The following is a 25,842-nucleotide window of genomic DNA, read 5'->3' as shown; positions in this document are numbered from 1 at the left end:
AACTGTTCTTTCCCTTTCCACTCTTTAGAATAATAAAAAGCATTACACACAAACCCACTGCTAATGCAACATGTGGGTGAAGTTCCAGGCTATTGTGTATAAAACTCAGTCTTAATTCCAGCAGTAATTATAACTCGTTCCTCTCTCCCTTCTTTGTATGGTGACACCGCAGGAAGTGATGCAAAGTTCTCTGTTTGTGCATGTGTTAACTTAAACTGAGTGTAGGAACAGTCTAATCTCTTGATTTTCTTTCTTTTCCTGTCAAAGTCTCAGCTGTAATAATTTGCAACTGGAAGTTTTTAGCCTTTAACTTCAATGTTTTGTCCGTTTTCAGTTCTGTTAGGAGCTGGTTCTACTGCTTGTGGATGTCCTGCTTCTTTTCTGCTTATAATGCAGTCTGACATTTGTCTTCCTCTTTCTCTTGAGGCTGATTTCGTTCATATTAGAGGCTTCCTTGCAACACATGTTTTCTCATTTTCTAGTCTGCTGTTTTTAAGACCATCAGCAGTTTAGGCTATGAGGTCCTGCCCTTGTCTAAACTTGATAGAAAAAGCATAGTGAACACCACTAAAAATTTGTCATTTGCTGCCAGCTATCTGTGGTAACCTTGACATCTTCTGTTTGATCATAAGGGCTCCAGCAATAATTCCTGAATATAAAAGGGTTTTTAGCATTGCCTTTGTATGCAGGGTGTGAGAAAGTCCAAGGCTTTTTATTTATGCTGGTATATTACACCATATAATTGCATCCATCTTTTGATCTGTGGTATGAATTAGTTCCATTGAAAACATGTTTTCTATTTTTAAATCGGTTGTCTTGAACTGAGTTCTTGAAACATTCAACTTTTTAGTCTTGTTTTTGTGTAGATTTTCCATACTGTGCTTGGTTTAGTATAATTGTTGACATGTTGATTTTCAGTGTTTTTTCTTCACTGTTTTCTCTATTCTGTAGAAATCTCTTGATGTTTTATGTTACACACTGTTGTATTTATCCAGATCAACTATGTAAGTTATTTCATAATATCTGACCATTTTATGAGTCAGAAACATTTGATGGTGAAGTCCTGTTAGCCAGTGTTGGAAGGGTAGAGTGGAGATTTGGGGACCTTAAGTGCCATGTGCCTGTACTTGACTTGACTGAACTCTCTGTGTTGAGTGATCACTGGATTGGAAACCCAGAGCTCCAATAATTCATGAAGTCAGTAGGGACGGAGAAGTATCTCCTTGAAACTCAGATCATAGGTGGGATGATCTCTACAGGACCCCATTTTTCTCCACTGATCAGTAACCGAGTCTGAATTTTGAATTTGAATGAGTAAATTGTGAATCTGAGGTTAAAAGGGATTACTGAGGCCCGAGGTGACTCTACCAAGGAGCATCGTATTCTCCTTGTCTTTCTCACGGCTCTGTGTGGCTGCTGCCTCCATGTGAGTAGCACTGCAGTGTTTTCCTGTGTTCCCAAACCCAAAGTCATTTGCTGTTCACTTATGATTCTTGATGGCATTTCCACCTGCTCTGTACAGCAGCTTCAGGGGTAGAGCCCCCCGGTCTGTGACGAGGGCTCCTCTTTGTCATAGAAGTAGTAGACAAAACGGCACGAATGAAGTTTGGCAGAGCAGGAAAATGCCAGAAATTCCAAGCATTTGTTTCATGCCCCATCCATGAGATGGTCCTCCTTGAGTCAAGCCCCTTCCCTTGTCCTGCCTCTGGTTGTAATGGGTGTTGAGAGTGCATTTGTGCGTGCGTTTTTCTTCCTTTGCAGTCGTTCTGCTTGGGGTGTGTGCTTGCTGGGGTTTTTTTAATCAGTTCATGTTGATTCTTATCGTCTGTTTGTTTAATAGTTTGGGGTTGATGTAATCATTGTTACATGTATTTCATTAAGAGATGTATGTGTGTGTGTACTTAGGTGTTTGCATAATTCATGAAGTCAAGTATGTTCACATACCCCTTGTTAGCACATGAGTGCATGTAGTAAGTGCGTGCTTCTCTTCTTTGTATCCGTGGCTTGTTGGGAAAGGTGCACTGTATTTATTTGGCATGTATATATGTAAAAAACCCACAAGCTCTACCATTTATTTTCTTTCTTCTACGCCCACCCCAAAAACGTAAAGAAAAACACACACTTCTGCTAAGGTTCTAGGACGGTTTATTTTTTCATTCAGCCATTAGTTTATTCGTTCAGGAGTTGTACACTGGGAAAAAAAAGTGCATCCATTAGACAGTGAGGGCTTTATTTATGAGGGGGGTGGTGTTTCAAAGGGGAGGCTGTCAAGTCCCAAAAGAGCCTTTCATGGTGTATTCTCAGCGTGCTTCTGAGGCCACTGCTCTGCTCATCAGGAGGAGAGGCAGAAATGTGGGCTTTACAGAGCAACCGTGTGTTTCACTGGTCCCTGCGCTCACTGACGTTTATTTACATATTGGGAGAGTAAATGGGTAGAACAGATGGCAACCAGACATTTGGTGGTTCTGTTCCCGTATGCTCCTCAGGGGTCTTGCATTCAGTTTTTGCAAAAGGCTTGTCCTATAGTGAGGAGAAAAAACCCAGGAGCCTGGTCAGAACTATGAAACGCTTGTTGGGTTTTTGCGTTGGTGACAGATTAAAGCGTTTAGTAAGATGTGAAATAATTACAAGGTTTGTTTAACAAGTCGAGATACTTGTTCCTTAGGACAAAACTGTTGGAGGGTCTGTCTATCTCATTTTATTGCTTCTTATTTTCACCACTGGAATGAATGCATTGAGAGTTGAAGCTGGCAATCTCTTCCTTCTGCAGAGTGAGTTTGAGAAGTACAGGTCTATTTATATGGGTCTTGAATACCTTTTGGCCTTTTCTGCAAATATTGTAACTCATGTGTGCTCCTGTAAAAACAGAATATCTGAAAATTTTGCAGGATTTTCCAGGATATTTAATATGTGTTTCTTCACAGTTTACAGTTGTGAAGCGGGAGATTTACTTCCATACCAAGCTGAATTTTTTTCTTATTTTCTTTGTACACCCTGGAATGTTGGAGCAGGGCTGCTCCAGAGTGCTGGGCAACTTGCTTTAGAGGATTAGGTTGTTGGTTTTTTTTCCAGTGTGCGTATGTTGGTTTTTTTAGAGAAGTGCTAATTAAAGCACTTTTCCTGGGCAAAACTCTAATATAAAATACACATTTTGAAAGTATGTTAACAGGAGTGATGCAAATCAGGTTTTGAATGTATAAAATTCTCAGCCTGCACATTGTTCCTTCCTGTAAAGCAGCCAGGTGTTTCTCACTAAAGTAGGGAGAAATCACATGAAAATTGAAGAGCTTGACCTTTTGCACAGCATGCCAAATCCAGCTCCAACAGTTTGTGACATGATGAATTCCAGTGCCTTATTGGTAAACACATGAAACTGCCTAGCATTTATAGGAGAACCTGTCAAATAATGTAAATTCCAGACCTGAGTTAGTCTCAACTACAATGTGAAATCTCCTAGTATTAGATAAAATCTGTAAACCAAGCTTTTCTATAATAAACCTTTCTGTAATGAGAGGTCAGTCCTGAAACAGTTTACTTTAAACCAAGAGAGTTTTCAAAAGCTGATCCTCCATGGATTAACTCAGGTTTTGGGAAAGCATTTTCTAGTGCCCTTCTTATTAAATATTGTCTTTTTAAAAGAGAAAACTAGGCAGCCATGTCACATTCTACAGGGAGGCTTACCATGGTAAATGGTAGCACAGAAAGTGAAAATGGTAAATGTCACGAAAGAAACAGTCTTCTTGAGACACATTTAGAAGGCTGATCATTAACAAAAAGTGGAAACTTGCTACTCTTCTGTAGGCCATGCTGCACAAATATTATGTTAGGATTAGTTTAAATGAAAGTAATTGCTGAACTAGTAGGTTTTTGGCAGTATATTCCACAACCCACGTGAAATACAGAAAATTTTTTCTAAGTAGGAGTTTTTAGCCAGATTATATTGATAGTGTGCACTGTAATGAAACTGCCATGTCTCACTCAATACTTGACAGTGTTTCTGTGATCTGTGAGCAGTTCTCTTGAATACTTGGTAAGGGACTTCAGAATCCTTTGAAATCAAAATTAAATACATTTAATGTTATTAAATAGAACCTAACTTCCTCTTTTTTTTCTTTTTTTTTTTTTATATGAGGTATTGCTGGTTTTAGGAAATGTATTTCTAAACTGAGCCCACCATCGCAGTGCAATTACTGAGTAAATCACATCCTAGATAGTCTTTGCTTTTTTTTGTCCCCCGATAAAATAACATAGTTTAAATATCTTTTCCAGTGGTTTGTAGCCAGATGCAAAGTCAGCTAAAAAAGATTTCTTCAGAAAGGTTTCTTTTCTACATCATTATATAACTAAAAGTAGCTGTTGAAAACACTGCAGAATTTCATGTCAGTCTTGAAAGCCATGGCTTCTGTGTCCTTAGGATCGGATGAGGACAGTTTAGATGGTCACATATTCTTTATGGCCCGGAGCTGGATAAGCATTAACCAAACAACAGTAACAGCAGGACTCAAGAAAAGTGCCTGGTAAAAACCAGGAGCTATTTTGGGCAGGGTGTGGCAGACCTTGTGTTTTTTGTAGGTTAAAAAAAAAAAAAAGAAGAAGAAAGAAGTTAATGTGTGTATTTGTTGTTGGGTCCTCAAATGCTAATCCATATGTGGTCATTTGTATCTCTGAAGGGCTTGGGTTTTTTTTTTTCTTTGACAGACTGATGTCTTGGTGTTGAGCTGCGATCTGATCACAGATGTTGATTTATATAAAGTTGTGGATCTCTTTCGCACACATGATGCTACTCTCTCCATGTTGATGAAGAAAACTCATGAACCAACAGAAGTGGTACCAGGACAGAAAGGGAAGAAAAAGCCAGGTATGTAGACAGGAATACGTATTTATTAGTAGCTTACAGAGAAACCACTGGTATGTATGATATGTTTAGTTACCAATCCCAGAGCAAAAGAAAGAAAAGAGGTACAGATACCCTGTTTTTCCTCAGATTCCCTGATGAGGGTGTGGCTTGGTTTTTTCCAGCTCAGAATTAAGTATTAGACTCGTGTAATCTTGCAGGCTCTGATCCAAAGCTCACAAGAGTTAAGGGAAAAGCTCCAGGTGACTTCAGTGAGTTTTGGATGAAACCCTGAATTTTTGTTACATATGAACATTAAAACCGTTAGGTTTTTCAAGAGCACTAAGCATCAGCCAGATTATAGCTGGGAATTTTACCACTGACTGTAGGGACCAGCAGTAGGTGGGTAACAAATGCTTCTAGAAATTCTCCCCTCTTGTGGTATGTACTGAATTACTCTTCTGAAATCGCATCCAGGAGCCTCTTGCTAGGCAAAACTCCCACTGATTTCAAGGACTTGGTTAGATGCTTATCTTGTCCCTCTTACCATAATATCTTAGTGCCTTGTAATCTCTAATGTATCTGTTCTCACAACACTGCTGTAAGGCACAGCAGGGCTATTATGCCCGTTTTACTTACATGCTGAAAGTACTAAATACCATACAGTTGTTCCCACACCAAACCTCTCATTTTCTTTTCAATTGCTGAGCCTCAGTTATTGCCAGTTTAGTGGGTCCTGGTCTGTGATTAAAGCTCAGAGGCATTACAGGGATACGAATAAGAAAGTGTACCTTCAAACTGTTTGAGAGAGGAGTGAAACGCAAGCCAACAGTTGGACTACGTGTGTGTCTGAAAGTGGAGGAAATGTGTTTTAAAAGAAAGCTGCTTAGACTCTGCATGAAAAGATTTTTCTGGAGCGAAGTGTAAGGTTAGTAGGGCTGAAAGCATTTAGTACTTGGACTCTCAAACAGCTCTAAACCCCCCTTATTTTTGAAAAGGCAATCTAAGTGCTAATGGCACATAAAACTTTGTCAAGAGCACTGCTACAGCCGCAGAGTTGAGCATTCAGGAGCTGTAAACTAATGGGTCTGTGGTTAAACATCATAGAGCTGCCCAGCAAGTGAGCTCTGAGCACACAGGGTGGGGCAAGAAGGTCTGTGAGGATAAACAAGATCATCTGAAGACACATCACTTTGTATGTGCATTCTTTTGTTGCTTGTTTTTTATGTCTGTGTGCCTGACTTCGTAGCAGGTCTCTTCCTACTGACTTGTTAAAATTTGTGAATGGTTTCTCAGATCTGTAAAAGACAAACTTGAAAAGACTAAAATTCCATTATGTAAAAGTATTTTACCACCCCTGGTGTTTTATTGTGGGGCTTGGTGCTAAGGTCTCCTACCCAAAGCTACTCTACTTGAGCTGTCATGGCCAGCACTAGTGATGTGTTTTCTGTGAACTGCCTCAGATGAGACATGAACCCTTCCAGACCTTTTTCAGTCATTAGCTAAAAGCAGGGGAGTGTCAAGACAAGAATTTTAGGTTCTTCTCAGGTTCTGGAGGAGGGCAGTATGTTTTAGAGAGCACCAGACCCTTCTGCCTTTCATTCCTGCTTGACTGAATGTACCCTATTGCTGCCAAGTGTCCTAGCTCATCTCCCTCTCTCTTCCTGTGCTGGCCTCTTGCCACCACCAGCCTCCATTCTTGTTGTCTTTGCTTAGTTTCCTCCTTCAAGGATCCTTGTCAAGAGCCCAACTTCTCTTTGTCATATATTACTCTTTTCTTTCACTACCAGTTCCATTCTCTCTTCTGCTTCTGACTTCTCGTCTTGATCTGCTTCATTTATCTGCCTACAGTGACCTGTTTTCTTCTAATTCCTGTCTCTGTGGTCTAGTGTCCTTTCAGACAGTCTGAGTTCCACTAGTTTTCAGGGGCTGCTTTCTCTCCCTTCAAGCCTGTCTGGCAGAATCCTTGTTTTTATGTTTTTCTTTCCCCTCACCCTTGTGAGCTTATGAGTTTTATTTCCTTGTAAAAAACAGGTTGCAAGAAAGGCAGCAGATTAAGCTCTTTCCCCAGGAGCAGTCATCACAGTGTGGCTGTGGAACCTCGTGGCTTGTGTGCTTTTCTTGTACCACAGAAGGCTTTAGATAGCACCTGCTATTTGGTCAGTCCTAGGAGCTGAGGCATCGGAACAACCTATTCTTAAGAAGAGAGTGCACAGAAACTTTTGCAGCAAAAATCGAAGTCTAGAGAAGAGTAGAGCAAGTGAACCTGCAGTTTTCCAAAGACCAGTCAGAGCTTTTCCAGGGAAGGGCCACCAAACCATTTCAGCTTACGCTAAACCCTCTTCTTTTCTTTAGCCTTAGAAGCAGCTGAATGGTTTTCACTGAAGTTTCTCAAACGTTCCTCTTAGGGCAGGCATCTGACATTGGAAATTTCATCCCAGACAGTTAAAACTTGGTGAAGCTTATAAGGAACTGAAGACAAGAGACGAATGTGGAGTATGTTAGGCAGTTTTTCACAGTACGTGGCACTGTTAGCTCTTTCTCTAAATCGTGACACATCTATGTTTCTATGTACTTGCACTGCACTGTTGAAATGTTTGTATTAGGAAATGGATATTATTGAACATTCAAGAACTGTGGTATAAGGAACAGTTTTTAAATTAGCATTAATTGCAGTGTTAAGTGCTGTAAATTTGTACTGATGATTTCCTGAAATGTTTGACTCCGCTGCAAATTACAGGGTCAAGTTCATTGGCTTTTACATTTAGGGGATCATATATTGACAATAATCATCTCATTGGCTTTTTTAATTGAGCAATAAGAGGCATGACCATAGAAAAAAACACAACACTGAAGTGCTAGTGAATGACAGTAACCCAAATAAACAGAGAATGTCAGGAATTCAGACACCCAGAATGGAGCAGTGTGCTTAAAGATGGCTTGCAAGGGATTGTGTGGAAAATAGTGTCTGAACCTTTCTGTGTATAAAGAAAGGCAGAGAAGATGGGGATGGTGACTCTTTCCTGCTTATTTTTCTTGTCTTGAAAGCAGCAGGCATGTCATCACTGGTATTCCCTGTGTTTGCCAGAAGACCTCTTGGTGGTCTTGAAGGCTGCATCGTGTGAATTCTCTCCCTTTAATTGAAAGGGTGGGGATACTGAATCTTGAACAGAGGTGTCTTTTTTTTCAAGTGTCAATTAATTGTGTTTGATTAAAAAGCATTTTAGAAAATCTGACTGAAATTTATTTCTTCTCATCACCGAATTGCTCGGTGTTCTCTTGTGGTGTCATGATTTCTTTAGATCGCTAAAGCCCTTAAAATTGATGAGGATCTAATTTCTAAGGTAACTAATAAATTGCAATATCAGTGTCAAATCCTTATTTATTTATCATGAGGAGGCTAAACACATCCTGCATTCCATTTCCATATTTTAAATGATTTTTTTAAAGTTACTGTTGCTGCAGCTTTAACATTTTTCTCATACTTTCCTTGAAGGAATTTTGTACACTAGTTATGTATTCATTCTTCCATTTATTTTTTCTTCACTAAGTAAGGCCAGTGGGATTTGAAACAGCACTCTTGTATCTCTGGAGTAATTGATTTTAGTAGTAAGTTTTGCCTTTTTTAAATTACAAAAGTAATGCTAGTTACTGCCAGTTTACAGGAAAAAACCTGACCTGGCATCCGCTACAAAAAACCCCACAGTGTGTTCTCATGGTTTCACTACTTGTTTCTTATCTATCCACACAAGCAAGAGAAACCGGTTTGGTGTCAGTCATGTACCTGGTCCTGTTCTCATCAAGCGGGTTTTTTCCCCTTTTTGTTGTTGCAGAGGGTTTTACTGTGGCAGTGCAATATATTATGTTACTGTAGGAACAACCAGGAGATGGGCAGGCAGGACCTGAACTTTGAGAGAAGTGTTGGTACCTCGATGGAAGAAAATCGGTCACTGTCGTGTTTTCAGCCTGTCAGGAGACCCCATTTAGGTGGCAGAAGCCACCTAATTAGGGGTTAATTAGCCCCTACTCTCAAACTTCATCGCCCTCCATAGCATGAGAATTGGCACTGCTTTTGAGACTTATTTCTGAGTTTTTACAGCGAGTGAGCTTTATCGTAAGTGTACTTAATTTGTCATAGTGTTACATGCTCAGGCCTATTTTTGTACTTCTCTGCTGTATGATTAATTTCTGAGAAGGGTTGGGGGATTTTCTGAAGAGGCTGTGCTTGATCACTTGGATCAAAGACTGCCACAGGAGAACTTTAGACAGCTGCGTAGGTCTGACCGTGGTTGATAGTGGTTATTGCTATGGTAACTCTGAAAGAATAAGTAAAAGTAAAACACGAGGGATGGGGCCGAATTGGGAAAAATAAGGTTAAAAATAGTTTGCCTGAAAAAGATCTTAGATAATTAGCTACTTCTAGGCCATGCTGTTACCTCAGTGTGGTTAAAGGCTTAGAACTTAGGAGATCAAATATTTGCCGGTTTGGCCCAAAAAAAGTATTTAGTGGGAGAAAAGAGATTTTTGTTAGAACTGTACCATGACTTTCTTGTACAGCCTTGGCTCTGTAAAAATCGATATATGGCTGCCACCAGAGTGATGGTTCATACTACAAAGTGAAAATTAGAATAAACTGCCACCACTGTATTCAGATGTTGTGGAAAACTGTTCAAAACCAAATGCTTTACATTTCAGTAGGCCAAAGTCCCTGTTGATGTACAGCCACTGATTGCAGGAGATGGGGATTGCCACAATAATATGTGGGACAGTTAGGTATTCTCTTGCTGGGCAGTTTTATAAATAGATATTTAAACCAAGTTAACTGACCCAGAAACATCTGTGATAGAAGTCTTAGAATCTGTGCTTTTGTGTCTGTTTGTGATTTAGGTTTGCTATTGCTATTAGTATTTATCTGAAATAGATGAGTTGCAAAATATTTATGTCTTAACTGAAATCGTAATCCTCTCCAGACCACCTAATTCCAGTGTGGAGTGGTTTATGACAAGGAAGAAGCAGTTGGATTTTGAAGAACTTGCTGCTTGCCTTGGATTTGTTGTTGTGTAAATTCAAGTGGCAGAGGTTTTTTATTTTAAAAAATTTAAAAAGAGAGGGAAGGAAAGCACAGCTCAAGATAGTGTTGCATGTAAGGACCTGTAGTTGGCATCTTCATAAAAAGAATGCAAAAAACTTGCAGAGCCAATGTTTTGAATGTCTTGATGCCTATCAGCTACCCTGACTGAAAAGAAGTTGGAAGAGTTATCCATAATATTTATTCAATTCATTGATTTGCTGGGATAGTCTGAAACCTAGTATTTCATATTTTGGGGGTGGTTGGTGGTCCCGTTTGTCTTTACAGCTTGCATTAAAGTGGGGTTATATAATGATTATTTGATTTTCTACTTCAGTGGAGCAGCGTGACTTCATTGGAGTGGATGACACAGGAAAAAGATTGCTCTTCATGGCTAATGAAGCTGACTTGGATGAAGAACTTGTCATTAAAAGATCCATCCTTCAGAAGTAAGCTCATGAGTCCTTGTAATAGAAACTGAACTTGGAATGGGGTAAAATAACTATGTACTAGAAGTGGTGGTTAAAGTAGGATGAGAAGGGAACAGGCAAAGCAGCTTTTGCAGTATTCAGGGAACAGTATTTTATTATTTGTTACATCATTACAACCAATTGATAGGCTTTTCTTACACCTTTATTGTGAAAAATTCCAGGGAAAGAAAAGGAATGCACGAAAAGGTAACTCTTCTTGAAATGAAACCTATATTGCTATAGTGCAGATACAGTTTAGATTCAGACATCCTGAAGTGTTAGACCTACGTCCATAAATGAAATACTGGTCTCGTTGTTTGAATCCCAGATAGATTTGCAGAGTATCCATGCAGGGCTCTCAGGATTTCATGACCCTCTTCTGCACATGAGGCACAAAAGCACAGCTGTCTTTGCAGGCCCAAAAAGTTTAGAGAATCCATGTTATACCCACCATTAAACTGCACTGGGGACTTGGATGAATTTATTACATATGTCAGACCAGCCGAGCTTCCTGCACAGCGTAATTCATATCCATTAGTAGGAGAAGGAAAGATGACTTCTTGTTCTTTACAGTCTTCTGTACAGTGATTTTAGCTTCCTCGGGCACATGTCTGATATTCTCTGTGGAAAGCTCTGCTGTCTCCTTGAGAGGCCAACCTTTGTAGTCTGTCCCAGGCTGACAGTCAGACTTTCACCTCTGTGAGATGAGACACCTGCGGGACAGCCATTTGAGAGCTGGGAATTCATCCATGTGGACCTTTTAAGTCAAGGATACGGACATCTGGGGGCTGCTCTCAGATAAATCTCTGCTGTGAAAATGCCTCTGGTGTGTGCTGTAGGCCACAGCTCAGTGTAATCTTTCCTTGAACATCCCGCTACCAGATGTGAGGGAGCTGCTCTGTGCCCGTGGAAAGAAGACCCCTCTTTTGCCCAAGGTTAAGGATTGCCCTAGAAGGGAGGTGATCAAGAGTGGGCCCTGTTAACTGCTGTGATGGAAAGAGCCTGTCCCAGCATGTTTCTGCTGGCTCTTTCCTGCGTTTTTCTTGGACGTGGCAGGGACCAAGCTGCAGGCAGACCCTGTGTACATACCCAGCAGCTGATTTGCATAGAGTAGGAAATTCATTACTGTTGTATTCTGGGGTTTTTTTTGCAAATGAAATCCAATAGTTCTGTTTTGGGCTAGGGAGGAATATTATATCTACTGTTAGTGACAAGCTTGTCTTTATGGCTTTCCCCTGACACTAGCGGGTGGCTGTGGTATAATGACTTAGAAATTGCTGTAACATGTGTGATCTTAGTTGACCTCTGATTTTACAGGTTCATCTAACCAGAGAATTCTCATTCCTATAGCTAAATTAATCAGGCTTTATCCTGCAGGCTAAACTTTGCCCTCGGGAGCACCTGTTCAGTTACATTGTCTTCAGCAGATCTTCTTGAGCGTAACTGTTTGGGATTTGGTAAATGGAGTGTTGGTGACATACAGATGGGATAAAAATCTGTGTCCCCTGTCTTTCTTACATTTCCACAGCTATGAAAGCTAGTGTAAAGCATTAGCCACCCTCTAAGTAAAGCCCAAAGATGACAGGATAGTCTAGAAGAACAAAGAGGAAAGATCTGCTAAGTGCTAAAAAGAAGGAAAAAAAATAAAAAAGATACTTTGAAGCATCAGGCAGAAGTATTGGGCCAGTATCCATGTGGGTGAGCCTCTGACATATTAAACTGCCTACTGTGCATGCTGGTGTGCTCTCTGTGTTTTACACCTGCCATCTTGGAGAGGCTCTGAGGGAAGCAAAATAGTATGTGGAAAGTGTCAAATATTTTCAATTGAGGCAAATCCAGGGAAGCAACAACTGTGGGAGCTCTAAGAAGACAAAGTGTTGGCAACTAAGGATGTTTTAACCACTGTGTTGTCTAGACCTGCTCAAGCTCTGACTTTCTCATGTGAGAAACAAGAGAAACAAAAGCGACGCTTAAAACAATCTTTGAAGTCTTTTTTTAATACATCATAGTAAAGTAAGGAGAGGAAAAAAAAAAAGGGAAACAAAAAAACAAGCCCAATCTCGTTTTCTTCATGGATCACTTGAAGTGACTGACTTTCAGCTGCCATGTTGGCTGTTTCTTGATCTCTGGACTTTGTTTGGATGAAATAACAGACTTTGTGGCAAGATGGTGGGAGAATTTCCAGTACACTCATTCATTCCTCTGTAAAATACAATAGACATCTTGAGGCTGTTGCTTTTGTTTGTTTTGCTTTTAATGGTCCCTTTGAAGGGTTATAGTGGTCTTGTTACATGAACTCTAGAACTCCTCCAGTGCTTGTTTTGTTCTTCAGATCCTTTTTCTATTTTCTTTTTTCTCTCTCTTTTTAAGGAGGGGAGTGGATGGAGGGACAGGGAGGGAGTGGAGAAAGGAATGGGAAGAGGGAAGATGAACTTTTCTTTAAAGCTAGGAGTCTTGTTACTGGTAAAAAATCTAGATCCCATACAGAAATGGTTCAAAGGGCCTTTGGCTTCCCTTCCTCACAGGAGGGAAGTTGTGTTGACAAAACATCCAAAGCTGTAGAACGCTAATTTAAATCCTTGAAGAAAAACCTTTTTCCTGACCTTTGCCTTCTTCCTATCATTGGATTTCACGCTCTTCACTTTCCTGCCATAAAAGAGCAGCTGGTGGGGAGGGACAGGGGAAAACATACATTCTCCTGAGTACCTGTTGAGTATTAAATATTTATTTGCTCTTGACTCAGGCATTTTGTAATAATGAAAGTGTTACAGAGTGAAACGTTTTAATGGGATTTCTAAGCTTATGGTATAAGCTGTTATTCTCTTTCTCGGTTTGGTTAGGATTTCTTTTCCAGATTTGTTGTTTTGATTTGTGCTGAGGTTTTGTAAGTCGTGGATAGCCATTTTGGGTTTGGGATTGCCTCTCCTTGTTACACCACAGAAGAGATTTTGCACAAAAGGATTTTGCTCCTTTGCTTGCCAGAGCAAATCTGGCAAAGCTTTCCATTCAGCTGTTAAAATTATCATTTATTTTCCCTGTGCTGTTAATCACCCTGATGACAAGTCCCACAGGTAGCATCCTCCCTTAGTAAACAAATGGAAAACAATATCAAATACATCCATCCAGGCACGTTTTGGTGTGCATCGGGATGGGCCAAGAAGACAAATTTATTGGTGGTGCCTAGAGAGACTAAAGCTGCTGGGGAAAGCATTTTCAAGGAAATGGTTCCCTGTTTGGGTAATGAGAGCTTATAAAAAGCCATGAACAGCCTGTGCATGTCATTCACTTTGGCAAATAGCTGCAAGATGAGATACTAGAATGAAAGAAATACAGTTTGGGGAAGTTTCAGAGCCAGCTTAGGGCCCTTTGAAGAGAAAAAAAATAAAGTTATGTGCTCATCCCTGGAGCCTGGTTTTGCCGGTGACATCTCTCTGACTTGGGTCTTGACAGGATGAAGGAGTGAGGAAATGATGAGAATTCCATAGCTGCTGCCTCTGCTTTGGGAGGGGGCAAAGGTATTTGTTTTCAAAGCAGGATTACAATGGACAGGGAGCTTTTTGCTCCACCTCTGATATTTATGGTCATGCAAAGTGAGACAGTAAAAGACACCTGTTGGAGCAGGTCTAAATTTGGAGCATTTCCTTTTAAGATCTTGTGGGCTGCGTAAGGGTGAGTTCAGCCTTCGTGGGTGTTCTGTCTGCACAGACGCAGGTGCAGGGCTTCTCCTAGAGAATATGTTAATAAATCACCGTGACAATCCCAGCTACTTATTACCTCATGTGCTTCAGACAGAAAGGAGTACCTCATCTATAAATATATACAGGACTAACATTAGTAACCTTGAAGTAATAATACAGATCTGTTTTTAAGATATTTTAATAAAAAGAGGGGGGTAGGATGGGGGAGTTTTTTTTTCCTTTTCCCTTTGCATCTTGAGAGTAAAAATGAATAGTGTAGTATAATTTCAAAAGTCAACGCTGCCAAGTGGGTAGGTAATGAGTGTTCAGAAGTAGCTTTGATACACTTGATTTCCTTTCTGTTGCCTTGGGATATTGCCTTTTTTTTTTTTTTTCTACTGATAATTTGTTTTAAGTAAGTAGATCATATATAAACACACTGCAACTTCCTTAGTGTTTCTGTTCTCTAAAACTGTCCTTGGGAAACTGGCATCTCTGAAATTCTCTGCCACTCCTGTGGTGGTTCTTTTTTTCTTTTAAAATCTATTTCCATGAGAAAGGCTGGGAATGACACTGGTATAGGCAGATGCTCCACTGTGTAAAGCATCTTAAACTAGATCATGGTCAGATGTCCTCTTCCAGATCCAGCTGTGCTGGTTAAGGGGGCCACCACCCCAAGCTTACCCCCAGCAGAACGAATGGTTGAGTACTTCATAAGCCACATGTGTCAAAAACAGTGTCATTACTTTTAATGGATTAAACAGCAGGACTTCAATGACTTGGTTCTTTTTACTTTGTGCATTAGGGCGATGTCCCCACAAGCAGTGCCACTGGCAAGGGAGCAGGGGATGCAATAGTGCAACTCAGTAGGAAAATTCTGAGGAGCAGTTCAGGCCAGACCAGGGAGCAAAAATTCTTTGCTGGTCTGAGCTGTCTACAGGGTGAATACACATGTCCTAGCTTTGGTGGTGTTCCCCTGCTTGAAACTAAGTTTCCTTTGCATTCAAGTGATATGTTGAGGAATGCCACAGAAAGTTGCTATATATATTTTTTTTCTCTAAAATATGGCTTTTACAGAGCCACATGCAGATCTTCATGTCTTAGTTAGTCCAGATGTGCTCTTGCAGTTAGTCCAGGTCTACTCTTTTCATAATTAAAAATAAAGTTTTCTGACTAGCATCTAGAAAATAAGTGAGGTTCTTTTTGTCTCCTCCATCACAAAAAGAGAAATCATGTGTGTTGATTTAGGTAATAATCCTTTTGCAGATGCACAGGCCAGAAAAGAATCTGGTTCCCCTTCCCAGAACTGAATTGGTTTCACAGTACTAATAGGAATTTAGAAAGTTGTAAAAAGTTATTTTAGCCAGTAAAGCAAGCGGATCTGACTGAATCAAAACAGGGGAACTAAGTCTATTGAATAAGAGGGTGTGACTTTTACACACTAACTTCTTAGACTATAACCACACTTTAAAAATGTTGGTGTAGCTTTAATCATATTTCTTCAGAAAAGAGAATTTTGCTGAACATTTCAGAAAAAGATATTGGCCTGTGAGGAGTTGTTTGAGCCATGAGCTAGGAGTAGATGTTCTTAGGATGCCCTTTTAGGTTTTGTTTAGAAGTTTCTCAGTTCACTAACAGTAGCTGCTGTAAATAAAAGGCATTTGTTTTCTCACAAGGTTTGCCCTTTTTATCATGCATTTAAACTTTGCTCAACTTGCTCTGTTTTTTCTGTAAATATGTTGAGGATGAATGTAGGCTTCAACTTAGAAATGGAGTATTTTTTAAATTATTTACTATTTCTAAAATTAATGTAGCCAAATATAAGGAAAACTTAATTTGGTGCTTTTATATATGTTACACTTGTACAATAATTGCGAACATACTATAAAAGCAGCTAGTGAGATGTTGACTCTATATTTTAAAGAACATAGTGCTATTACTGATTTTTAATACTGTTGCTTCCACAGGATTTTATTGTGTTTTGCTGGTGCCATGGTATTTTATTCACTCATTGGCAGGGGGGTTGAAAGGAATGTACGGCATATCCAGGTCCTATTTATAAAAGAAGGGTCATGCTGTGTCTTGACAGCTTGTACAGGTAAGAGGTCATGAATCTCATGAATCTTAGAATCTGGAATATTAGCAGAACTTCTATTGAATCCAGCTATAGAAAAGCTTATTGGCAATGGTTTTCATTTTACTGCAAGATTCTTGCCAGTGTTACAGCACACACAAGGCTGAAAGCAGAGAGTGTGAGGCTCAGCATTTGGTTCCTAATCGTTGGTAAATGTATGTTGTGTGGATTGTCATTAGTCATTTGTCTGTCTGTCTGTCTGCTGCGGTCTCAGACCAGCACTTAGCCTGTGATTTGGTTTTACTTTTCAGAGGTTTCAAAGGAGGAAGGGATGACTGTATTGCTTGGACACCCTCAAGTCCATGTGACTTGGTAAATGCAGTGCTCTGGATGAGTCACCAGGCTGGACAACACTGAAGTTGAAGTTCATTGTTACTCTAAGCCAGGCTCGGGTCTTGAAAAGATGACAAATGGTCTGTTCGTTTTAGAAGATGTCTTAGTACTTTAATACAGTTGCCAATACTTTAATACAGTTGCCACTGTGTACTTTTTAGCAAGGCTGTGAGTTAGCTTATTTCACAGAGTTGGTGGGGAAACATAACCATCATCAGTTGTTTTTTGTGACATTTACCCCAGTTGTTCCAGGTGTAACCTGTATGGTCTAAAAGTTCATCTGAAAGGTTTGATATGAGCAGAGACACAGAATGATCAGTTGCTTACTTTTCAGCCAAAAGGTGTATTCAGTGTAACTGCCTGTAGAAATCTTAAGGATTCAGCTTGTGTCCAGTGATCCCAGAATGACCAGTACGTGACAGAGGGGCACAGACTCCTCATTGTGTGGTTGGGATGGTACAGAGAGAAAAAAGCCAAAGGTCAGAGGAGTTATCCCTGCTTGTGCGAGCGCTGTCAGGCTCTCCCCTACCACATGTCCACCATGTGTTCCTCATCAGCGGGATGTGGAACTCCATGACGCAGAGCAGACTGGAATGCGGAGTTAGTTAACACCCGCCGTTGGGGAATTTATCAGCCAATGTGGAATATGGGGGGGAGGAAACGGCCTAGTTTAAAGCAAAGTAAGGATGAAATGAGGCATGTGACTGTTCCTCTTCAGTTAAAAGGTCTGATTCTGCTTAGGGCTGAGGTCCTGGCTCATGAGCCCAGCCAGAGTTTGGGGTTCCCTTACTGTTCTGCGTTATTGATGCATTTTTTAAATCCTTTAAATCATTGTGCTTAGCAGAAGACTTTTGCTGTGGGCAGGAGGGAATACCCTTGGGATTTTTACAGGGAACCATTCATGTAGTTGTATTCTAAGAAATCCAGATTTTGGAGAACCTTTCCTTCATCTTAGTCACTGAGATCCCAAATCACTACCTTGCAGGGATACATCAAAGTAGATAGCCTCTCCATTAAAATCAGCTACACTTGGTATCAGTTGAACTGCAGTTGCATAATATTTTTAGTGCTGATTTATTACACTTACTTCGTGGCTACCGTGAACTCTAGCCTGGGTAATTTACTGTGATGTTTCATGCTGCTAAAAATATTGCAAAAGTCATAATGGAAAGAGTCCGAATTTACAATTAGCTGGTTGGAGGTGTACGCGGCCTCACATCCTTACTGGGTCCGCATTCTACTTTATTCGCAGCAAATATATATCTTTCAGAATGTTTCCATTCATTCAGAATACAATGCTGAATTCCCTGTTGAATAGCTGTAGTGTGGTTCTCCCCAAACAGCATTGTGCTGGCAGTTTCTGGAATTACACAGGAAATGAAGAGCATAGCAAACTTTCCTTTCTCTTGCTAAGACATGCTCCCCGGGAGTTCTTCCAGTAGATCGAGTAAATAGCAGAGATCTATTCCTAAGGGCAGCATGTTCTCTGTGTTTCTGCTTTGAGAAATCCTAATTTTCTCTGGCTTTAAATCCTTCCTTTCTTCAGCAAATTTATAGCACCTTTTCCCTAGCTAGAGAAGATTAGATAGAGATACCTTTTACAAGCAGTAAAACTTCGTATCCGCTTCTCTTGGAGATTTCTTGTAGAACTTTCCTTCCCCAGGCACCAAATATATACTTTGTTAAGAATTAAGAGGAGGTGGCTATTAGATCTTGATATGTGAACTGGCAGTACAGAATGCTATATCTTGCCCAGTTACTCATTCTAAGGATGACTTGCATGTACCTGCATACTGGCCAGCAGCAGCTGTTGGTATTACTTATTATATTTCAATCATCTTGAAATTCTTTAACCTTTTAAAAAAATATGTGTGTGTGTGTGTGTGTGTGTGTGTGTCTTCGTAATTAGGTTAGTGGAAGCTCAAGAGTTTAAAAAATCTGGGTCAGTCAGTACAGGGAGATTTAAAAAGGGAATAATTTAAGGCCTTCAGACAGAAAAATCTGACAGATAGACTTTAATTAAACTCTGAGGGTTGGAAGCAGACCAGTAAGAAATTGGGGAAATTTATGTTTAAGCTCAACTTATAGTTTTTCTGCATATTAATCGTCCAGCAGCTGGTGATATTTGCAAAAGCACAAGAGACTGTCTTCCAGTATTCCCTTTGATTTTGTTTTTCCCCCCTTTGGTTTATTATTCCCAAGGAGTAGCATTAAATGTAATTTCAGAGGCCACGTGTGTCCTTAACTGCTCTGTCCCATCCCTGTGGTACATGTGTTCATACGTGTATACATATATGGGTAGGATATAGCTTTGTTCACTGATGCATTGGTGCAGCGTTTGTAGAACTAAGTATATTTTTTTGGTTGGGTTTTTTTCCCCTCAAATGAGCTACATCATTTCTGAAAATACCTCTGAAATTCCCACTTCTGTGACTTTGAGCCTTAGCCAGGTAGAATAGTAATAACAGAATCACGGCCAGCAGTGCCATAAATTTCAACTAAAGTATCGGGCAAGAAGTCTGATTTCTGTTTGTACTGTTGTGAGAGGTATTTATGCAGGGCTGGTCTTTCAGCAAGTGTGATTATTTTCAGAGAGGCCCTCTCTCCATTCTTGCATTAGAATGTGCTAGGGATGTGTGCGGGGAATGGCACCTGACAAACAGCAGCCAGACAGAAGGAGTAAAATCCCTTGGGAATGAGACTTCTTTTTATGGCCTTTTTTCACTTCTAAGGCCACTTGAAAAATATTGTTCTTCAGGTAGATCTCCTTCCTAGATCCCTGGGTTAGCATTTGGGTGCCTGCCATTTTCCCAGACCAAGGAGCTACTGAAGACTTAAGCTTTTCCAGTAGGAAAGTATGCAAGCACATACTTTGCAGCACCAGACACTATTGAAAGAATAATGGACCCTTCCCACATTCAGCTCCATTCTTCTTGCACGCACTCCCAGACCTCTGGAGCCACTGTGCTAGCAAATGATTACACTCTGTTTTTCTTCTGTAACTCTTCCTAAACAAAATGTTAATTGAGACATTGATTTATACAATTCAGATTCCTATGTTGAGTCAGTGTAGCTAAAAGTAGCCTCTGGCTATTGGGGGGATAGATCAGTGAGACAAATTAGTGCTTGCTGGTGTGTTTTTCTATATCTTTTCCTTTGAGAAAATAGGATATATTTCATATTTAAGGAATATGCCTCTTTCACATGTTTGTTTTAGATGTACCTCATGGCTGTGTAGCTTTAGAACTCAGGACTCTATATGTTTTCTGATTTACGTAATTATATGAACAAAGCAACCTGGAAAAAAGCAGACTTAAGCATTTTTTTAATGCCCTTCATATGTGTCAACTGAAAAGAAAGGGTAAGATATTAGGGATGTTATACAGATTGCAGACCTTCATATGTGATGGGAAATAACCTCCTACCTGGGGTAAAAAATGACTTCTCATGTCCTGGACAACCACTGACTTAAATGATTTGCAGAAAAGTTGTCTTGTAATCTGTTCTTGTCTTTGGAAAAAAATAGAAGTGTTAATCTGTTTGTTTGTTGTAGAGAACCATTAAAATAAGCAACCTTTGTGTTTACAGAGGAAGAGTTATCTAGATCTACAGGTGATCTGGTACTGGAAGGGATAAAATTTAATGGGAATTGGTGTGTTTGCATTAAGAATGCCTTGTAATTAATTTACAAAGAGATCTGACTTCTCTACTTGGCTTTGTGGCCTTGAGAAATCCACTTAATGTTTGTCTCTCATACTTTCTTTGCTTTTTAAAATGAATGCAATATTACTTTTCCATCTCACAGGGGCATAGCTCATGAATGTTTGTCAGTAGTATAAATGTAGAATGCTGCTCTCAGAACAGGGTTATTAACAGTTGGCTTTCCCACCTTTAGAATCAGAATAGTACTTGTTAAAACGACCTGAAGGAAGCAGCTGATGTAACACTGCATCCAATGTGAGCTACAGATCATTTTTGAATCTAGATTTTCAGTTTCAGCACTTGCATTCCTGCATGTCAGACACCTGTAGTATTTATTATCGTGTAGTTTATTGTGTGTTACATTGTTATGCACTGCTGTTCTTACCACTCCACTGTCTCTAATTTCCTTTCAGTGTACTAATTCTCCGGGTTTTTTTGTACAAAGGCACTGGGCATAGAGGGGAAAATTAAATATATTTTCCTTTGCATTAACAAGCCACTACTCCTGAGTGTACACGATTAAATTTGTAGATAAGGTGGTTCTTTGCACGCACAGGGGCAGAGCAGCCCCTGAGCTTGTACATCCTGCAGGGGCTCAGGGCACGCTGTGGAAGTACCAGGAGGACTCCTTGGTAGGAGCCAGTTCTGCTACATTAAAACAGTAGTCTCATCTGGCCTTTGTCAGGTCCATATTATTCTCTGTTAAGGAGAAAAAGTGATGTTTATGTTTCTTCAGTCCTTGCATTTGTTTGCTGCTCCTGCTTCCAGTTTGGCCACCTGATGGCAGCTTTTAAATTCTGAGATCAGATTTGTGGTTTTGTTACCCCTATGTACAGCTTTGGTCAGCACTTTTAGGATCCAGCAGAATGCAAATATCAAACAAGAGTATAATCTTATGTAGTTCTTCCAATAACTTACTTTTATAGTAGAAAAATAGTTCCCTTTGGAAAGTGATCGCTTCAAAGACTTAACTGCTTTCATTTCTCCTAAACTTTTTAAAAACATGACAATTGTTATTGCAAGTGATCTGTTGTAAAACATCTTCCAGGTTGATTTGGGCTGCTCTGTGTGATCTGGTTCTTTGCCTTTTTTAATGACAATTTTATCCATAAACAGAAAGAGTTAATGTTTTCTGAATGATGGGTTACTGTAATAAAACAAGGTGGTACTGCCCTACTAAGTAGTGGCCTCATAAATGTTATGTGCATAAATGAAGTTATAATGAACCTCTAAATCAAGAATGCCATGAACATCAGAAATGCCAAATGCTGGAGCTGAAGCACAGTTGAGTAACTTACTGCAAAGAACTCTGCCCCTTCATTGCTGTGTTCTGAAGTTGTCTTAGGATACTTTTCTTTCCTACATTCTAGATGCTGATAGGTAGCTGATAAATGCTTTTATCATTGGGCAGTACCTGAAAAGTTACTGTATGGTGAAGAGGTGAAAACCAAACTGAGCTGTATTTATTCCCAAAATTCTGGGATGTTTTGACTTTTAAATCTAACATGAGGAGGGACAAGCAGTCAAAGTCTGTACTAATGTGGATCAAAATACAGTGGGGAAAAAAGTGTGAGAGCCCATTTTTAATAGCCTCGTTTGTTACCTTAAGCAAAAATGTCACTCTCCCTGCCAGTGTTTGTGTCCTGAGTAGAGTCCAGTGATCACATCTCTGGAGGAACACGTCATCATCCTTTGAATATGAGACCCAAAATTGAGATTAACAATTATCAAAAAGTAAGAAGCCAGTGTTCTGCTGTTACTTCATCATTTTGTGCTTTTTTGCCAAGCTGAGATTTTGACTAGTTAGGGGTTTTTTAGAATTTCTGAGTACTGTTCATTACTGTAGTTATTTCATTGCTGAATGACAGCTTGTATTTATGCACTGCTGTCAGTTCTAACTTTGTTTCAAAATCAGAGGTGATTATTCTTGTTGCCAAAAGTAGAACTGTTGTATGTTGTATGTTATGGTTTGTACTTCCAGAAATTCCTTCGTGGCTTCAGTTTGTGTTTGGTTTTTGGCTGGTTTGAAAAAATACATGATCCAATCGATCCAGTCATGTTTTTAATTGAAAACATACGTAGTTAGTGTATATTATAAAAGGATCACTTGCGTGTAGGGAAGAGCCCATGAAAGTGTGTTTGAGAATTCCTACCTGCATCTGGCATAGAAAAAATGTAGGCAATTATTTTGTGTGTATCCACTGTGTATTTTTTTTCTTTTGTATCAATGTATGTCAGGGGTCTGAATACAAATAAAGCTTGCTATGCAGGCTAATTAAATCAATGCCTCTGTGGAAGCAGTTTAGTTTCTGGAATTGCTCTTCTAAATCTGAGATGTAAACAAAAACCTAGTTATTTTTATATAATTTCCCTTTGCCTCACGTACGTGATTCTGGAAACTGGAGAGTTATATGTTTATGCCTCTTTTTACAGCAGAATATTTGGCGTGGCTGAATTTTTATTGATGCATAATTCCTGGTTTCCTTAAAGCTGAGCAAGACTACTGTACAGTGGGAACACACGTTAATTTGAGTTGCTGTGAAAGGCTGTTCACATTAAAGCTGTCGAGGCAGCAAATTGTCCTCAAGTTTTTTTTCATTAAGAGTTGCTTGCTGCTTTTGTAGAAACGTCTGCTTCAGCCACAGAAAGTAAATGGGGAGCTTTTCCTGAAAGAAGGATGTGCAAAGAACAGTGTTTAATCCGTGGCCTCTTACTGTCCCTCCTTCTTCTTCCCCTCCCTACCTGGAGGTGATGCAGGTACCATTGCATTTTGTTCTGTCTCCAGAGGCTCCTTTTTTCTGAGTTGGCTTTAGTTTGTTCTTTCTTGGTCGGTTTGTAGCTTCCTCACAGACTGTGGGCTTGTTGTCCTGGTTTCTTTAAAATGTAGAACGCGAAGATATTACCTGTTTTAAAAGTGTAGAGTGTAAAGGACTATACACTTATCAATATAGCCTATGCTCCCATTAAATGTGCAATTCCAGCTCTTTAGAATAAACCTATTTTATAGTGAATTCCAATATAATAATAAAATCTATTTGTGAGGAACGTGGCTTCTGTGGTGGGAATAATCAGACCCACCTCTTCTGTTGCAGTGCAAAACCTCCCTTTTATTTTTAATAGCAAATTATTTTGAAAGCAGAGCCCAGAAGCATGGAATTTTTAGAAGTAAACTGGTCTTTTAAGGCTTCCTGTTCATTTTGGTTGTGCTTATTGCTTTTTACCTCTCTCTGCATTTACTTTTTTTTTTTTTTTTAACTGTCTCTGCGAAAGCAACCATTGTAGACTTGGCCCTTTTTTATATTACTAATATAGTCTAGAGGGTTAGCATAGGTCTTTATAGTTACAGATTGGTTCTAGTACGTTTTTTTTCTTTATAAACTAAGGGCAGGACTGTACACGAAATCTCTGTTATTGTATTTGTGCTTTGTACTCGTGCACTTGTTGACTGTTTTACAAGCCAGTAACGTAGTAGCCACAGGCTAGGAAGCCTGCCCAGAAATCTGGCATATTTAATTAGTGCTAGTAAACAAGCAGAGTTTCAAATTTAATTTTTCCTTCTTTAATTCCTATAAACCTCAAGCCATTTAAAACTTAATTTTGACACTAGTTTCGTTTATGCAGTTGGATAATACTGAAACAGTCCACAACCACAGACAGAATGGTCCCAGTCTTTTCCAAGCAAGAAGGGAATAGAAGTTGTTTTGTTTTAATAGAATTTGAGGTTGATGTAAAACTGTAAATGATAATCTTCAGGTCATCCACTATCCATTTGCTTTTTCTTTCTGTTGGGCTGAATGTTTCAAGATGAGGGAATTGTCCTACCATGAGTTTAGCCTTGCAAAGGGTGAGGATTGGATTTGTTGCAGCTCTGATCTTTGTACAGAGAGTTCTTCTAAGAGTAAATGATGGAACATCTGAACTCTGGTCCTTGCCATGGCCAGTTTATTGCTTCTGGGCTGTGAGGTTTAACTCACTGCCCCAAGTGGCACAAGCAAGAGAGGGTTCAGTTGCTGTCTTGTCTCTTGCTTTTCAATACAAGCTTGTGATATGTGCTGGAAATGGTTCTCTCCTACTGTTTTCACTGTTGGGGACCACTGAATTTTAGACTAATGACATTTCTCCTCTTTATTTCACTGCAGAAGCTACGCTGTCTCCAGACAAGTAATATGCTGGTGTCTCCTTATCATAGCAAAAAAATACGTGCTAATTTGGGCCAAAAACTGGACTTTGTAACTGCAGCTAAAAATTATAAAAAATAATATTTAAATTGTGAAAATACATAGATGAGTAGTGCATTATTAGCCATCCAGGCAGCTTTTCCTTCACTAGCGTGTTTTTTGTTTGTTAGTAATTTTATTTTGGTTTGCTTTGCTTTGTCTCCTACTTATTGTAAAGGCAGCTCCTACCTACTGTACGAAGAGAGGCCCGACCTTAGGCTGTTATTCAGGTCCTAGTAATGGGTGAAAGATGAGAAAGATTTTTTGAAATCCAGCTCTGTCCTCAGTGCAGTGTATGTTTTTGTTCAACTGGGCTTAATGCTGTAGTGCTCCAACTTTAGCATCTTCCTGAAAGTATTCTAGGTCTAAGCTCAGTTACTTGTAGTAATACAAAGTAGCAACTTCTGTTATAGCTATTAACAAATCTAGAAATTTTAAATCATGAGTAATCTGGTCTAACCAGAAACTAATCCAGCGTGGTTGCAACCACTGTAATTACTCATTTAAAAAGATGCAAATTTCGATGTTAAGGTCATCTCGGGGTAATGATAGTCTTCTGTATCTAGTCTTTTTTCCTTTTTTTTTCCTGATACATTCACCATTACATGGTCTTTCTAATGGTGTTTTGTAAAATGCCAGTTAGCTATTAAAGAATTAATCATAAAGTTCTTCTGAGCTGAAAAGATGAGAGATGTCTGCAAGTGACTTCAGTCTGACTTCAGTTCTCCTTTGATTTTTAATTCTTCTCTCACTCTGCAAAAAAGAGTTACATTTTAAGGCTTTCTTTTAATGAAGTTCTTATTTGATACCGTCAAAATATTAGTTGATAAATAATATATGTTCTTTTAAACTAGAAAAGAACATTAGTATACCTGCATTTCTCATGTGATGGTCCTGTCACTTGGGGTGTTTTTTCACTGCAGAACTGGGCTGTACTCTAAAGCTGATGATATCCTGAGCTGTGATGGCTCTCACTGACCTGAAATGTCATGGCTCAAGGTTGATGTTGTCCTAAATCCAGACTAGTACATCTTTGAGGATGTGTCTGAATACACAGGTGGAACCGTGACTTCATATAACCAAGTTGGGAAACACCCCCCCTCTGTTTTTCTATAGGGAAGCAAGTCATGAAGTCTGACTGCTGATTCCTTAGCATAATTCCCCCTAAAATGTATTTTTCTTCTATGTACCCATTCAGCCTTGCTGAGATGTGGAGCAGCCTGTGTCCTGCCAGTCACACCCTCCGTAGTGGTGGCAGAGCCAGGTTTTGTGCCCACTTTAATTTCTGCCTGAGATAAAGCTGTTCTCATTATCTAATTAAATATTTGACACTTTCAGTTGTTGGGATATTTTCAGCATGGTTACTGTGCCAAGTGCTAAAGTGTCCAGATTCCAGTGGAGTTGAGA

General features: G+C 39.6%; 1 protein-coding gene across 1 annotated transcript in view; it reads left to right on the top strand.

Annotated features, from left to right (window-relative positions):
- EIF2B3 (eukaryotic translation initiation factor 2B subunit gamma) overlaps window positions 1-25,842 on the top strand; it is a 99,165-nt gene that overhangs the window by 15,364 nt on the left and 57,959 nt on the right. Inside the window, exons 3-4 of the mRNA XM_051807542.1 lie at window positions 4,699-4,858; window positions 10,240-10,351. Coding sequence (XP_051663502.1) covers window positions 4,699-4,858; window positions 10,240-10,351 — 272 coding nt within the window. The remainder of the gene's footprint in view (window positions 1-4,698; window positions 4,859-10,239; window positions 10,352-25,842) is intronic.

The sequence above is a fragment of the Manacus candei genome, unplaced genomic scaffold, assembly GCF_025592945.1.
Source record: "Manacus candei isolate 608988 ecotype Guabito, Panama unplaced genomic scaffold, ASM2559294v1 h1tg000005l, whole genome shotgun sequence".
Classification (NCBI taxonomy): Eukaryota; Metazoa; Chordata; class Aves; order Passeriformes; family Pipridae; genus Manacus; species Manacus candei.
Note: the sequence above shows the minus strand (reverse complement) of the source record. Positions and strands in the feature narration are given on the sequence as shown.